Source organism: Cryptomeria japonica, chromosome 8 (assembly GCF_030272615.1).
Source record: "Cryptomeria japonica chromosome 8, Sugi_1.0, whole genome shotgun sequence".
NCBI lineage: Eukaryota > Viridiplantae > Streptophyta > Pinopsida > Cupressales > Cupressaceae > Cryptomeria > Cryptomeria japonica.
This window is the reverse complement of record NC_081412.1, coordinates 648,519,410-648,535,486: the sequence shown is the minus strand read 5'-3', so window position 1 is coordinate 648,535,486 and position 16,077 is coordinate 648,519,410. Positions and strand designations below refer to the sequence as shown.

The window sequence follows — 16,077 nt, the reverse complement described above, 5'->3', positions numbered from 1 at the left end:
TCTAATTGATTAGAAGCCCATTTTGCTAAGCAGTCAGTCACCCTATTCCGCTCTCTCAGAATATGAAAAAAGCTCACCATATCCATTAGAGAGATAAACTGCAAAATCTGTTGCACCACCAAAGCCAACTGCCAAATAACCCCCTCCACCTTCTGACTAATAAGTAAATCAATCAAAACTTGGGAGTTAGACTCATAGATAATCCTACTCCATCCCATCGCATGAGCCTTCTCAAAAGCCCAAAGAATAGCTAGTCCTTCCATGAGGTTAATAGTCTGCACCCCTTCATGAAAGGAAAAAAAGAAAATCACTGACCCCAAAGAATCTCTACCGATTCCTCCTGTACTAGTAGGGCCAAGATTACCTCGAGAAGAGCCACCTGTATTAATCTTTAACACACCTTTAAGAAGGCTCTTCCACCTCCCATCCCTTTGGATTTTCTACTTCACCCGTCGTCCTCTCTGTTAGGTCCCAGAGACAACTGAGAGGGGGGGCTAAATCAGTTGTCTAATAAATTCAAACCAAAAACAACTTAACCAACTTAATGCTTAATGTTGGTAAACCAGTTAAGTATGTCGGTAGACAGTTTTAACAGTTAATTGCTATACCAGTAAAGATTAATGCATGAAACATAAACACAAAGTCATCCACAACACATAACACCAATATTTGCACGTGGAAACCCTGTAAGGGGAAAAACCACGGTGGGAAACCTTACCCACAATCAGATGATACTACTGCAGATAGTAAGTGTACATAAATGGGGTCTGCACATGCAGAAAGGCCAACATCCTAGAGCTCACTGCTCAATCACAAAATGGGAGTCACACTGACTACAGTTGGATGGTTAAATCCAATAAGAATGTACTGCACAAAATAGCATCTTCATATGCTGGATTCAGTACCAGTGTAATGATGATATGCTTTCCAAAAAACCTAGCTTCACCTTCAAATGATGTCTGTGCATATTGCACTTCTTAAATTCGCATATACCTTCACACAATTCATTTTCGCATTCCACACTTGATCTTACAAATAAGATCTTACATTTATACCATAACCTAAGACCAATTTTAGTAGGTCGGCCCTACAAGATATTACAATAAAAATATTTTACAAACAATATAATATCCGATGCAATAACCGATTGAACATGTCGAATTAATGCATTTACAACAATAATTAATCATATCCATAGCATGCCACACTGATCTGGAAAAGATAAACTTGTCGGTGTAACCGTAGATAACCCTAGACCTATTTGTCGGTAAAAACAAATATGCAAATATGAATATACAAATGATTAATTCATTAAGATAAGATGTCCACATGATGTCTTGAATATTACCAAGTGTCTTCCATATCATTCCAAGTGTCGGTGATCATTATATCCTGTCGGTGAACCATATACCAGTAATTGTGCAATAGTTACTTGCTTGCCGGTGAATGTTGCTGGATCTCCAAAGTGCTAGTGTTTTAGTAGGCATTGACATCAATGACAAAACCATACCAAAATACCAACAATCTCCCCCTTTGGCATTGATGGAAACACAAGATGGAAAAACTATCAAAGTGCCAAAACAGAAATGCCAAATACCAAAAACCAACAATCTCCGAAAAGATCATAACCAGAAATCAAAATATATATAGAGGGTAATAGTCTCTCCCAAACAACAATCTCTCCCTTTGGGAGCAACATGTGTTATCCAATTTTTTTTTTAATACCAATCTCTCCTCAAAAGATAATGTGTTTTTCTATAGATATCTCTTCCCCTTTGACATCAACACTCTCCTAATGTAGGCAGAAGCTATAGACAACCCCTAAATCCCCAAATGCTCAACCACCCCCACATCACTTCTCTCCAAAGGAAAAATCACCTCACACTTAGCTTCCACCATCTCCTGGACCATGCACAAAACTCTCTTCTAGACTTACTATAAAAGCCACTTTTCTCCTTGAAAAATTCTTCCATTACACTCCAACTAAATTTTCCACAATAAGAAAATAGGCTCCACATACCAGACATCCTATAGAAAATAAGTCAAACAACCTAGTCCAAAAGTTAGCCAAGGAGGAAGCATGAACATAGGGACTCTACCAAACATCCCACCAAAAATTGCAAATCGGGAGAGTGAAAGCACAACTAAAGAAAAAATGAGTAGAGTTCTCCTCATCCATCCCACATAAGACGCAAATAGAAGGGCCCTGAAAAACTCCTTTTCTGAATATTATCCTAGGTCAAGCACCTATTCTTGGCCAACAACCAAGCAAAGCAATTACATTTTGGCCAGGATAACTTGTTGCAAACCCTTTTCCACCACTGAACTTCCTCCTTGACCATCCTTTGAGATAATAACACCTGGTAGCTAGCAACAACCGCATAGACACCCCTCGTAGTAGAAGACCAGACAAGAACATCGTCATTCTCAAGAGAGAAACACCACCTAATAGAGAGGATATTATGCAGCACAACATAGTCCTCATGTAGCCCAACATTCAACCAAGCATCCCAACCCTTTGACCTTGCAATCTCTAACTGCCCCCAAGAAGTGAAGGTTTTTAAATCACTAACCTGAGACCAACTCGCCTCCATAAACCTCTCACAGAGATTCCACATGTTAGGAAATTGAGAGATAATGGGGGAAAACCCATCCAAAGTGTCCAACCAGAAGTGACCCACATTCCCCCCCTTTTACAAATCCAAAATAAACCTTCCTTAATAAGCGTAGGCCATTTTTTTTTAGTACCCCAAATCACCGAGCCTTTCCCCTCAAGAAGATAATGAGAAATATCATGCGGGGAGGTTCCCGCAAGATACTTTTGAGAAAGAAACATATCCCAAATACTCTCCTTCTCAATACACCATTACCAATATAACTTCGCAGCCAATTCCATGCCAACCGAAGTTATCCGTCGGAGCCCAAGACCACCAAGTTGCTTCGGACTCCAAACCACCTCCCAACTAACCAAAAATCCATTTTGAGGATTCCAAGGATCCATCCAATAATAATTGTCTAGTAACAACATCCAAATCCTTAACAAAACCTAGGGGGGAAACCTGAAGCATACACCTATAGACGGGCAGTGCCTGCACCACATACTTAATCAACTTAACCCGCCCTACAAAGGATAACCATCTATGTGTCCAGTGACTAACTTTTTCATGGAATTTGTCCAAAATATTCTTCCACACCTCCCTGGGCATCCTTTTAACTGCAATTGGAACACCAAGATAAGTCAAAGAGAGAGCACCTATCTGAAACCTCAATATTTGAGCCAACCTCTATTGAATGACAACTAGAGTATCAAAGAAGTAAATAGAAGAATCATCCTCATTAATCAACTGTCTCGAGTCAACCAGATAAATATCCAACACCCTTCTAATATTAGAAGCTCCTCTAATAGTAGTCATACCCATCAAGGCGGTATCGTCAATAAATTACGGATGCATCTGCGGAGGCAAATCACCCCGACTGCCATCCTTGGATTGATCTCGATTCCACATTCCTTCGAATCAGTCTTCCCAAACCTTCAACAAGGAGAATGAACAAGTACGGAGAGAGAGGATCCCCTTGTCAGATTCCCCAAGAAGCACCAAAAAGCTCAAAATGCTCCCCATTAATTATCACTGTAAAGGAAACTGAAGTAACAAAACTCATAACCCATTGAATCCATGCTTCTCCAAAACCATATGCACTAAGAACCTTCCTCAGGAAGGACCACCTAACTTTTTCATAAGCCTTGGCCATATCCATTTTAATAAACATATTATTCTCACTGGAGGAGGCCATAGAATGAATAGTCTCTAATTCTATAACAACATCTAGAATTTGCCTTCCTGCCACCAAACCACTCTGCTCCTTAAAAATCATCTCCTTAAGCCCCTTCTTCAGTCTGTCTACTATAAGCTTAGAGATTATTTTATAAATCACATTACATAGAAATATGGGATCAAACTAACTCAATCTATCAATCCCCTCCCACTTAGGAATAAGAGCATTAAAAGTAGACTTTAAGGCCTTGAGCATATGTTTACTCTTCTAAGACTCTTGCACAACTGTGAAAAGATCCAACTTGATAATATCCCAAAATTCCTAAAAAACTTTCTCTAAAAACTAGCGAGGGAATACAAGAGAGAGCATGATCTTCCTTGGGTGACCCCCCTGCGAATCCTCCCTAAAGAGAGAAGTAAAATGTTGCACTGCCCCACCTGAGTTCTCAAGAAAAGAGGAGAGCTTCTCACCTCTATCATTCACCAAGGCTAGGATGGAATTTCCATGTCCTCTAGCTTTCACTAAATTAAAAAATAATATTAGACTTTTATCCCCTTCCTGAAGCCACTCTCCCTCCCTCATCTCACACTCCTCTAGAACCTTCACTTCTCATGCGTCCTCTTGAAGAAACTCATTAGTCACCCCATTCTCTCTTGTCACCCTTGTAATACTGTCCAACTCTGCCTGAGTTGTAGCCTTCGCATGGAAAACATTTCCAAAACACTTTATTTTTCATCACTTGAGTTGAAACTTGAGAAATTGAATATGCTTAGTAAATATGTACATAGCTATACCAAACGCTGGTCTACCCATCCTCCACTAGTCAGATACACAATCATATAGAGAATAATTATGAAGTCACATAAGGTTGAACCTAAACAAGGGTCTGCAAGGCACCCAAGGAGATTCAATAACAAGTATGATAGGCCAATGATCTAATCCTCTCCAATGCAATATTTCTAAACAAGAAGACAAACAACCACCTACCCTATAACATGAAACCAAAAACTGGTCCAATCTATCAGCAATACAAGACTCCCCAATCCTACGGTTATTCCAAGTGAATTGACCATTACTGAGCTTGATATCAACTAAATTTAGAAGATCAATATTATCTTGAAGAAGCATCACCAAGGGCCCCAACCTCATATTACCCCCTCGCTTCTCAGTTAGCTCAAATATAGCATTAAAGTCCCCAGCCAGAATACATGGGTGAAAGGGTGTGATGCTACGAACAAACCTAATATGGGACCATAATAGTTCTTACCTTGGAAGTCAATAGGCACATAAATAATAGAAAAGAGGATAGCCTCATCCATCTCAAAAGTAGAGGCAATCATGGACATAGAATATTTAGACACCATCTAGGCCATAGGACATAACTTCCTCGGCTTCCAAAGTAAAGCCACACCCCCAGAAGATCCAAATGCACTGATGCACTGACACTCCCCATTCCTCCATAACGTTTGTGCTAAACAAAACATAGAATCCATAGTCATCTTTGTCTCCTGAAGAAAAATAACATCAGGACCTTGACCTCTTATCAAATAATGATCAACTTTTTGTCTAGGGTCGTTGTTCAAGCCCCTAACATTCCATGATACAACTATCATTTTGGGAGATTTGAAAAGTGTGAATCTAGAGTCTTTACTTACCCTAACTCCACTAAATTTTCATCCGTTAATTTAATTTTCTTCATATCCTATTTCCTACCAGTTTAACTACCTTCTCTACCCCACCTTTCTTGAGATCCCTTTGCAAAAGGCCTAGCTGAGAAGAAGGCTTGCTAATTTTAGCTGCCTCCAAACCTACAGTATACCAAGGGAGTGAAGACTCCCCACCTTCTTTTGGGGCTTCAATAGGAGGAACATACACATCTGTATCCCCCACCCATTGATCAATATCCATGAGAAAAGTTCCATCTCCCTTTGAATCTAAATAAACTTCAGTAATGAGAAATGAGGACCTCTTGATTTGAGCCCACCACCACCCCTTGGTCCAAGTTCATCAAGTTGGGGTTCACTTCTTGTTGGTCGAGATCATCCAAAATTTCAAACCTATTGTAGGTATCCTCCTCCTACCTTTCCCTGAATATCCTCTTTTGACCCTGGTTCTTGGTGTGGGCTTTGGCAGGAACATAACCATCAGCATCTGCAACATCTCCCCGTGCAATATTCTTCCCTTTAACAACCCCAGAAGGGTTGTGAGGGAGATGTGAAGGCTGAGGCTCCATAGGCTTGGCTCTAAGATATTTGTGTTGTAAGTGCTCATGTTCATCATAAAGATGCCATCAGAAAGGAAGGGTTTCATAATCAAATTATTGTACCTAAGAATAAGAACCCACACACATATCTACAACATCTAGCAGGGGCTTACTTAGATCAATTTCAACATAGATACGAGAAAAATTCATTACCTTTCTCCCCTAGGTTTGCATTGAAGATCCAACAGGATTCCCGAGTAACGAGGCTAACGTGCACAACACATCCTCTTGACAAAATTCCACCAAAAACTGAGGTAACAGAACCCATACTTGAACATGATCTGGTAGCTCCTTTGAAGGGTTAAAGCCTGCATGCCAGGGCTTGATGAACAACCCCACCTCATTGTAGAAATATGAGCCTCCCTCAAATACCCTATTGCGTGACCATGAAATAATTGTTCTCCAACAACAAAATATCCATTTCTCCCTCTGGAGCCCAAGTCCTATGTGCCCAATTCTCCAAAAACTGAAGAGAAACACTCATCCCCAAAAAATTACAATATAACGAATGCTTAGAAAAATAGTCAACATCTTCAGCAATCATCTTCGATTGAATAAACAATTTTGGCCTCTCTTTGCACCTCTTGAGACAACGATTAACCTTTCAAATTCAAGATCCAATGGACACACCAACATAAGTAAACCCCAGATCAAGAGCAAATAGATTATTATGAAAGGTCTTAACACCATGGTTTGGGGATTTCAAGCCCAAAGATGCTAAAAAATACAAGCTAGAAAATGCCCCCAAAGCCTCTTCTCATGAACTAGCCATCATGCCTGAAAAAAAAAAACTACACCCCAAACATTTATGGGAAAAGAAAACTCACTCCCCAAAAACACCCACCAAACTCTCCTCCCAAGCTCCTCCAAGGCAGGATCACAAACATGATCCCTCCACACTCTGCCAACTCCACAAAATGTAGCAGCCAAAACCAATGCACAAACTAAGGACTTCTCAACAACTACACCATCAAGCCACCTCCTTCAACCAATGAATTTGTAGAAACATTGCCCCTCCCTACAAGAGCGAACATAATCCACCTTCCTGCGCACAAGAAGAACAACTCAAACACAAGATAGGGCACAGATGCCGTAGCTCAACCCCTACACACCCCACACTCACATGCCATCCTTGTCATTCATTCATATCTATGTGCCTCTGATTCCAAGTAAGAATTCATTTTCATAAAAAAAATTAAATAAATTATTTTTAAAATTTTTTTATATAGTTTTAATTTGAAAGCAATTTCTTTTAATATTAAAATTTATTATTAATGAATCCTTCTTAACGTCTAATTTAAGAACACATTATCTAAGGAACAAAGAAACATCCTTTGTAATATTAATTGGCTAATAAAATGAGGCCTTAGAAAGGAATCATTAATAATCTTTGTTGCCAGTTCTCTATTTTTTATCTATTTGGGTAGCTTTCTAGTTTGCAGGCTCTTTGGATAATGTTTCTTTAGATACCTTTTTTTAAAAGGGTTCTGGGTCCCTTCAAAACCTATTTGTTCTGTAATAAAAAACATTAGTTGGCTAACCCCTTGCTCTTACATTGTAATTTCACTAGGGATGCTTGGATTAGAGTGTTGCAAGATTTGAATATTAGTTGGGTCTTCTCTAATACCATTACAAATCTTATTATTTCCTACAAGGATAATTCACTTTTAGATATACGGTGTTAAGGAGTCTTTGGAACCACATCTCTCACTTTTTGGGTTAGCATCTATTGAAGGAAAGAAATAACAAATTATTGAAAGGAGAGACTATTAAAAAAAGGGAGGAGGTTTTCCAAATTATCAAGAATGTAATAAAAGAAAATATAAATTTCATGAAACATGACTATGGAGTTCAAAGTGCTACCCTCCTTAAACTCTATGTTACAAGATGGTGGGGTGTAACTTGTAGCATGGACAAAATCAAAGTAAGATATAATATTTTTATAAAGAATGCGTGATAGAGGAAGCTAGAGAAAGACTAGGTTAAGTTAAATTTTGACAAGTGCAGTAAGAAAAACATCGATTTCGCAACAAATTCTATAATTATAGGGGACTCCAAGGGAATATTGATAGAAGGATATGTTGAATGTTTTGGGAGAAAAACTTACAACAATGCAGAAGCCATCACACTATGGTGGGGAATTAAGAGAATCTTGATCCATGGGTATAATAATGTCCTAGTTGAAAGTGATTAAAAAATTATAATAAATGTCATTAGGTCAAAGGTTTCCTCATCATAGACATTAAAAATTATATGTAAGATAGTAAGCACATTATTGAGTTGTTGTCAAAATGGGAGGCTACACACACATATAGCAAGGGAAAAAAAGTAGTAGATGCCTTCACTAATGATGTACTAAATTTTAGTGATTGTAAGTATTAGACTAATGAGATGGAGGTCCCGTGTCTCAGTAGAGATATTTAAAGCAACAATAGACATCAAATGATTATTAATTAAGTAGATAAATTCATTGTTTAAATTTGTGTTTTTTTTCTATTCATATGTGGAATGTTAGTAGCTCTCTATAGGTGAGGTAGAAAATTAAGGATGTGGTGACTTGGAAAAGCATCGAAACTTTCTAAATATATAAAGAAAGTTCGAGTAATGATTGTCGACTCGACATTAAAATCTCTCTAGAATATTTCTAAAGATAATATATATATTTTCATGAGGGAAGAAAATGACTACACTTGGAGAAGGACTTCTTGCAATAATCACCATTTATGGAGAATTAAGAAAATGATGGAGAATTAAGGAAATGATAGAGATAAGAATGAAATCATTGGTATATCATGATATTGTAATTAATATTAAATAAATTATTGTAAAAATACGATTATGTTAATAAGTTTTAATATTTTCTTGTTATTATATTTTTATATTTCATTAAAATAGAAAAAACTTTTAGTACAAAATTATTATATTATATTATCATACTTTTATTAAACTCTTGACAAAAGCAAAAAAATCTATTGAGGCCATTATTATTATATTGGTGGATTAAAAAAAAGTAAAATAAAAAAGCTATTGAAGTGGGAGGATGGCATCCAATGAAGTATGTCAATTTTAATGCTTTTAGTTTTTGTTTACAGAGGTTTTTGCATCCATTATGTGAGTGTAATATGCCTTTGGTGTAGTTAAAAATCAAAATATAACTGTATTATCAATTTTAATTTAATAATTAAATGCAGCTAAATTATCTTGTCAAAGCCTTTTTGTGGCCTGTATATCTAATTCTGGCACAAAATCTTATTGTTGTAGTCCTTAGGTACTAGATGAACTATATACCATTTCATCAAATGCTTCAACTAAACTAGATGAAGAAATTTATATTTTTCCATAAAATGACTCGATTTGTAATTATTTGTTAGATTCTACCCATGTTGGTGCGACCTAGAATATCGATTAGTGGTAGAACTCTTGAATAGAGTTCAACCTTCTCCACCCATGTCCCTAGAGTTCTACTTTTTGCTTCCCAAGTGTATAAATGTGGAAAATAATACTCTTAAGGTGCATTAGGTTTTCTTCCTATTTCAAAGCTATTTTTGTAAATAATTCCATTTTTTGTTAAATTGAGCTTAAATTTGAATCCATTTTTCCCAAAGCTTAGGGTAATCTACGAGGTTAAATTAATCATCATGATGTTAGGATTCCCAAACATAATGAGAGGGGGGAGGGGGAGGGGGGGTGAATCAGTATCTAACTGGTGAATGAATTTTCTAAACTTATTAATTGAGTTGCATGCCAAAACAGTGTACCAGTAAACCAGAATTAATGCAATAAATAAGAACAATAGACACAACATAGAAAGCACACCATAACATAATATTTTTAACGAGGAAACCCAGTGTGGGAAAAACCTCAGTTGGATGTGTGACCCATGATATTCACTCACTGGCCAATAAGTGAATATTACTGATACAATAGGGGCCTGCACATGCAGGAAGGCCAACTGCCTAAAGCTCACTGCTTAAATACAAAAGGAAGTCTCACTGACTTACAAAAGTGGATTATGTAAATCCAATGTCATGTATTTCTTCAGTTTAGCATCTGCTATGCCAGGTTCAGTGCTGGTTTAAGCTCATACAAATTCAAAACCCTAATCCAAAATCTGCCCTAATATTCGCATCTACCTATTACATTCCTTCCATGCATTTCTTCACTTCTTACAAATGATTTACAAGATCTCATACTTATATGAGTCCTAATACAATTTGCCTTGTTGGCTTACAAAAAGATTTTACAATTAAATACAAAATACAATAAACAAAATCCTATCAGCCACGGTGCCGGTAAACATCTTTGTCGTTGTTGTTGCCGATGTCTGTGCCTGTGCCTGTGTCAGTACCATAGGATTGTAAGGTTTCCATCAATGAAAATACCTTCATTCACCTACAATTTCTCATTGGACTGTGCATTTGCCAACAATCTCCCCCTTTGGCATTGATGGCAACACTCATGAGAAAAAGCCAAAAAGTATATCCAAAAGTGTTGTGAAAAACTGTCTTACCAAAACTTTCAAAACTGTGTGCTCCCCCGGAGAAGATGACTCTTTTGTCATACCATTTTCTCATCCTTATTCCTTTTTGTCATCCTCTACTACTCCCCCTTTGGCATCAATGACAAAGGTTGTCATTCAATGTCAATTGATTGTATTTCCTGTTATGATCCCTATAACCCGTGGGTTACAAAAGCAACATTCAAACTGTTGTAGAATCTTTCACTATCCTTTAGTGTTGCTTTAGTTGTCTGGATTGTACTGGTGAGTAAATTCATTTTCTCTTCTGGTGTCTTAAGTCCTAGAACAAGAGCCTCAAAAATCTCTTTTCTCAAAGAGATGAGGATATCTAGTTTAGGACCTAGTCTGCACTTCAATTCGTTTTCCTTAAACCTTAATCTCTCTTTATCATTTTCAAATTTTTCAATTTTCTCTTCAAAGCTAGTAATTTCCTGCTCTACTACCTATATAGAATCTGATGAACCTATTAAATTATCAGCAATATCATTGATTTCCTTTTGAGCTCGGTTGTTTGTCTTACATGTGTCTCTGTACAATTTCTTGAAGTCCAAAATTGTCTTGCCTAGTACTAGTATTAATGTATCCATATGTTCCTTATTCTTCTTGACTGACTCCTTAAAGAATTTTTCCTTCTCTTTATTCATTTTCTCTCTCAAAGTTTCCTCATTGATTCGATCAATTGTTAGAAGATTGTCGGTTATGTACTTAAACAATGTGTCTAATTGGCCTAAGGAATCTTTGTTCTCCATGTTACACTTGGGTGCTATCAATTTCAAAATTGGTAAGGTATCATTAATAGCCTTATATTCTAGTGCATTACAATATGTTATTTTATTGATTGAATATAATAATACTTCTGTCACATTAGTTGGTGTAAATTCAATCAGGGAGGTTCCGGATGGCTATCCAACTACCTTCACAATTTGTAATCCGTCAGTGGTAGTAATAGCTTTGCTTTACTCTTTCTCTAGAGGGTCAGTTTGTGTCTACATTTCAACTACCAAAGGTTTAGGTTTTTCTATTGTAGCTGATGGCACTGTCTCTGTATGTACTAGTGAATGAACCTGTTGCTCTACCTGTTTCTCTATGCTCTTTGCCTGTTTCTCTAATGGTGCCTCTGATGATTTTACAGTGGTATCCACTGCTGGTTTTTTTGTTTGCACCTCTGTATTGTCCACTATCGGTGACTCAGTAGGATTTTCTGTAGTGAGTATCCCATTTGTTGGTTTTTCAATGTTATTGATCACCATTCCAGTAACCAAGGGATCAACTAATTTTTTGAGTTTGTTGCTCAGTTCCAATTTCAACGTTTCCAACTGTATCCTCAATATTTGTCTCAACTGTAATGTCTTCTATTGGTGGCTTAGTTGCCACATCTCTCTTCTCACTTGCTTTCTTATCAACCATAATATTGGCTTCCAGTGTGTCGATATTGATTGTGTACAACACCTCTAAGTCAGGATTTGTGTCCTCATGTGGTGTTTCCATACTCTCTGTTACCAGTGGTGTGTCAACAGTTTGTGCCAGTGGAGTATCAAAAGGAGGTGGTGGCAAGTTATCTATTATCTTTATACTCAAAGGACCACCTACTTTTCCTTTCCCCTTATCCTTATCCTTTTGATAGACTTTAAAAGTCTTTGGTCTTTGAAGCTCTTCTTGTTTCTCTTTCTCAACAAAGAATATATCCCACTTGTCTATAGTTTCTTTTGATGTCTCATTAACTCTGCCAGCCATTAGTGCTACATGTCGGTGACCCATTGAAAATATTGTCTAGTTAGCCTCACTAATTAATTCATCTAGATCTCTTGCATTGAGTTCACTGGGTGAACTACAAGTAGTTTTTCTATACTTTCTTTTTCATCATTTGAAAGTGTGTTATACAACTTGGTGATATTTGACAATTTGCCATCTTTGGTTATCTCATTCAAAAGTTTGTCCAAAGGAGGGAAAACTTGTTTTTCTTTCCTTTTCTTTGGTGTCAACTTCTTGTTCTCTTTGGTGAAGGAGAGGGTACTAGTGAGGGTTTTCTTTTCTTTACTACCCTTTTAAATTTTGTTTGTATTTCACTATCAGAGGAGGTAGCAATTGGTGAAAGATGTGTTTTCAGTTGTAATACTTCCAAGTCACTCTCCTTAATACCAGTTTTATTCAATACATCTTCCTTGATTGCTTTTGCTTGCCTTGTTCCTTTTCTAACTATTTGTTCAGTTTTCTTTATTCTTTTCTAGAGATTGAATACTGCTTTCAATTGTTTCCGCATTTCCAAATACTTTTTCTGTTGGTTCTTTAGGAGCTTCTAGGAGGGCTTTTGCATAAGTTTCAATTATCTTGTCATCTGCCTCATATCCCATTTTCGTAACCCAAATAGTCCTTAGGACTACTACCTCCATCCAAATCTCATCCTTCTTTATTACAAAGTATATCTCCTTTTGATATTTGTCAACAATAGCTTGAGATATCCTTATCCTAGTTTTCATTCTAGCCTTTAATGCCTGAAAATGTTCATTTATGTTTTTTTCCTTGTCATCTCTCCTATTGTTTAGAATGTCTAGAAGTTGTTTTCCTACCAGGATGTCAAAACTAAAATCCTTTCTACCAATACTGGGTACTTCCTTGGTAATATAAAACATTAAACACATAAGTAAGTTGCCAAAACTGAAAGTCCCTTTCTTGTCCCCTTTGATCTTCTTCCAATTGTCTATCAGTTCATCCTTCAAAAATTCGCATATGTCAATCTTTGCATTGTCATTTACCATGTCATAGGCACTCTTGATATATAAGCTAGAAGCAGAGTTTAGTTTAGCAGAGTTTAGTTTGTTGGTATGTGTAACTTTGTATCCAAGAATCATGTTGATGAAACTTACATTGATGTCCTTTACATCATTTACTCTCAGGGATCTCTTGTCAAAGGTTGCACCAGTTAGGGTCATTACAGTGTCATTTGGAACCTTTTTAGTCTTTTCAGGCCTGCTACCATTGGAAGGTAAGCTTGTCAGTACCCTAACTGCCTCTTTTGTTATCTTATGAATTGAATCCAACCAAAATAACTCCCCATGAACTCTTCTTAACACAATCCTTATAACATCCTTTGGAAAATTAGGAATACTACGAATCTCCAGAAAACCTAGGGTTTCAGCTATCTTATGTTTTGGTTTAACATTTCCATTTACATCACATATAACAGTCCTATACATGTTCTTAATTTCATCATCTCCCAATTCTTCTATATGACAATGTATGTAGATTCTAGGATCCTCAGCATATACAACTCCTTTAGGTATTTTTGAGAATGCTCCTAGGGTATCATCTTTCTTTGCAATTTCGGGAATAGTCTTAAATACGAGTCTAGGGCACTTAACAACTTCAATTATAGTAGGGTTTTCAATGAATTCAGGTGCAGAGGAGGAATCCATTCTTATAAATACCTTAATCTCCCTTTAGGTAAGAGTGATTAAATGATTTTCTTCACTTCTCGCTATGGATGCCTTCTCTCAATATTTTCACGCTCTCAAGAAATTTGAATGCTCGGTGACTGAAAAAGAGCAAAAAATACTTTCTTTATAATGTCATTTCCTTTAACTACCACATTTAATGGTTACTAGTTAAGTCAAACTTAACACATCTACCGGTAAAGAAGTATTTTAACTTCTCACCATCAACTGAGGGTAAATTAGCATGTTTTTCAATTCATTTCCATACCCCCAAAAGGTTTATTTTCAGTTAGATGAAGGATATCCTGCTAGTGGAGTGATACTCTATTCTACTGGTGAAGGAATAGCTTCATTAACATTCATATCTGACTTTATGATCCATTGTTTTGAAAATTCTTTATTTACCTCTTCAACCTTTTCTTTACCTTTCAAGTTGGGTCCTTTGTTATTTGCGAGTGATGCCTTACTTCTTAAAAACTTTTCAATATGTCCAATATTGTTACAAGCATAGCAAGTCACATTGTTTTCTTGAATATCTTTTCCATATCCTATGCCGATATGTGTTTTGCATTGATTAGATAGGTATCCAAATCTTCCACAAACATAACATCTTACATTCATTCTCCAATTTTCTGAGTTATGACCAATTTTATTGCATTTAGAACATTGACTGGTGGGTGCATTGGTGTTTTGATAGTTTCTAGATCTACACTAATTTTCTCTATGACCATACTTGTTATAGTTAAAGCATTTTCCATTAAATTTGTAGGCATTAGGTTGTCTTACCGATTTACTGTGATTATGATTGTTTGCAGTACCGGAACTTTCACCAACTTCAAAGCCAAGGCCATTAGTATCTCCATTAGGTTTCTGATTTTTCAACATGTCATCAAGTTCCTCTGAACTTTTCCTAAATTTTTCCTTGTGTTGATTTGCAGTAGCCAACTCATTTTCTAAGAAATCTTTTTGTCTCATGAGTTTAGTTATATCATGCTCCAAGTGAATTATATGTGTCTTCAACATATCATTTTGATGATTGAGTCTTAGATTTTCATTTCTTGCATCATTGATTCTTCTAGAAAAGTCATCTTCATTCTTCTTTCGATCTTCAATGTCTTTGCAAAACCTCATAGTCATATCTTGCATCTCATTCTTCATTGTACTGTTTTCTTGTCTCAGTTTGTTCACAAGGTCATTAAGAGTTTCTTTTTCATCATCATCACTCTGCATCTTCTCAGAAAGTTCTCTTCTTTTGTTCCTAGCAATAGTGAGATTTCCTTGAAGTCCCTAAATGATTTCATGTGCAGCCTTCAGATCATCTTCAATTATGATATTTTTCAACTTTTTTATATCATAGTCTGAAAGAGTTGTTTCCAATTGCTTTCTCAAGTTTTCCATCTCTTCCAGTGTCAGAATCTTCCTCAAGTTGTTAGGCTTTTGAAAACAAAGGACTAGTCTCTAATACCAATTGTTAGGATTCCCAAAGATATTGGCAAGGGGGGGGGGGGGTGAATCAGTATCTAACAGGTGAATGGATTTTCTAAACTTATTAATTGAGTTGCATTCCAAAATAGTGTACTGGTAAATGAGAATTAATGTAGTAAATAAGAACAATAAACACAACATAGAAAGCACACCATAACACAATATTTTTAACGAGGAAACCCGATGTGGGAAAAACCTCGGTGGGATTTGTGACCCACAATATTCTCTCACTGGCCAATAAGTGAATATTACTGATACAATAGGGGCCTGCACATGCAGGAAGGCCAATTGCCTAAAGCTCACTGTTTAAATACAAAAGGAAGTCTCGTTGACTTACAAAAGTGGATTATGTAAATCCAATGTCATGTACTACTTCAGTTCAACATCTACTATGCCAGGTTCAGTACCGGTTTAAGCTCATATAACTTCGAAACCCTAATCCAAAATTTGCCTTAATATTTGCATCTGCCTATTACATTCCTTCCATGCATTTCTTCACTTCTTACAAATGATTTACAAGATCTCATACTTATATGAATCCTAATACAATTTGCCTTGTCAACTTACAAAAAAATTGTACAATTAAATACAAAATACAATAAACA

At 36.5% G+C, this 16,077-nt stretch overlaps 1 protein-coding gene across 1 annotated transcript; it reads right to left on the bottom strand.

Moving 5' to 3' along the window:
• Window positions 1–3,576: 3,576 nt before the first annotated feature.
• LOC131857889 (uncharacterized) lies at window positions 3,577–11,806 on the bottom strand. Its single transcript, XM_059210666.1, has 2 exons — window positions 11,558–11,806; window positions 3,577–3,909 (listed from the first exon to the last, which is right to left on the bottom strand). Exons 1-2 carry the CDS (start codon window positions 11,804–11,806, stop codon window positions 3,577–3,579), a joined length of 582 nt encoding a protein of 193 aa, XP_059066649.1.
• Between the last annotated feature and the right edge of the window lie 4,271 nt (window positions 11,807–16,077).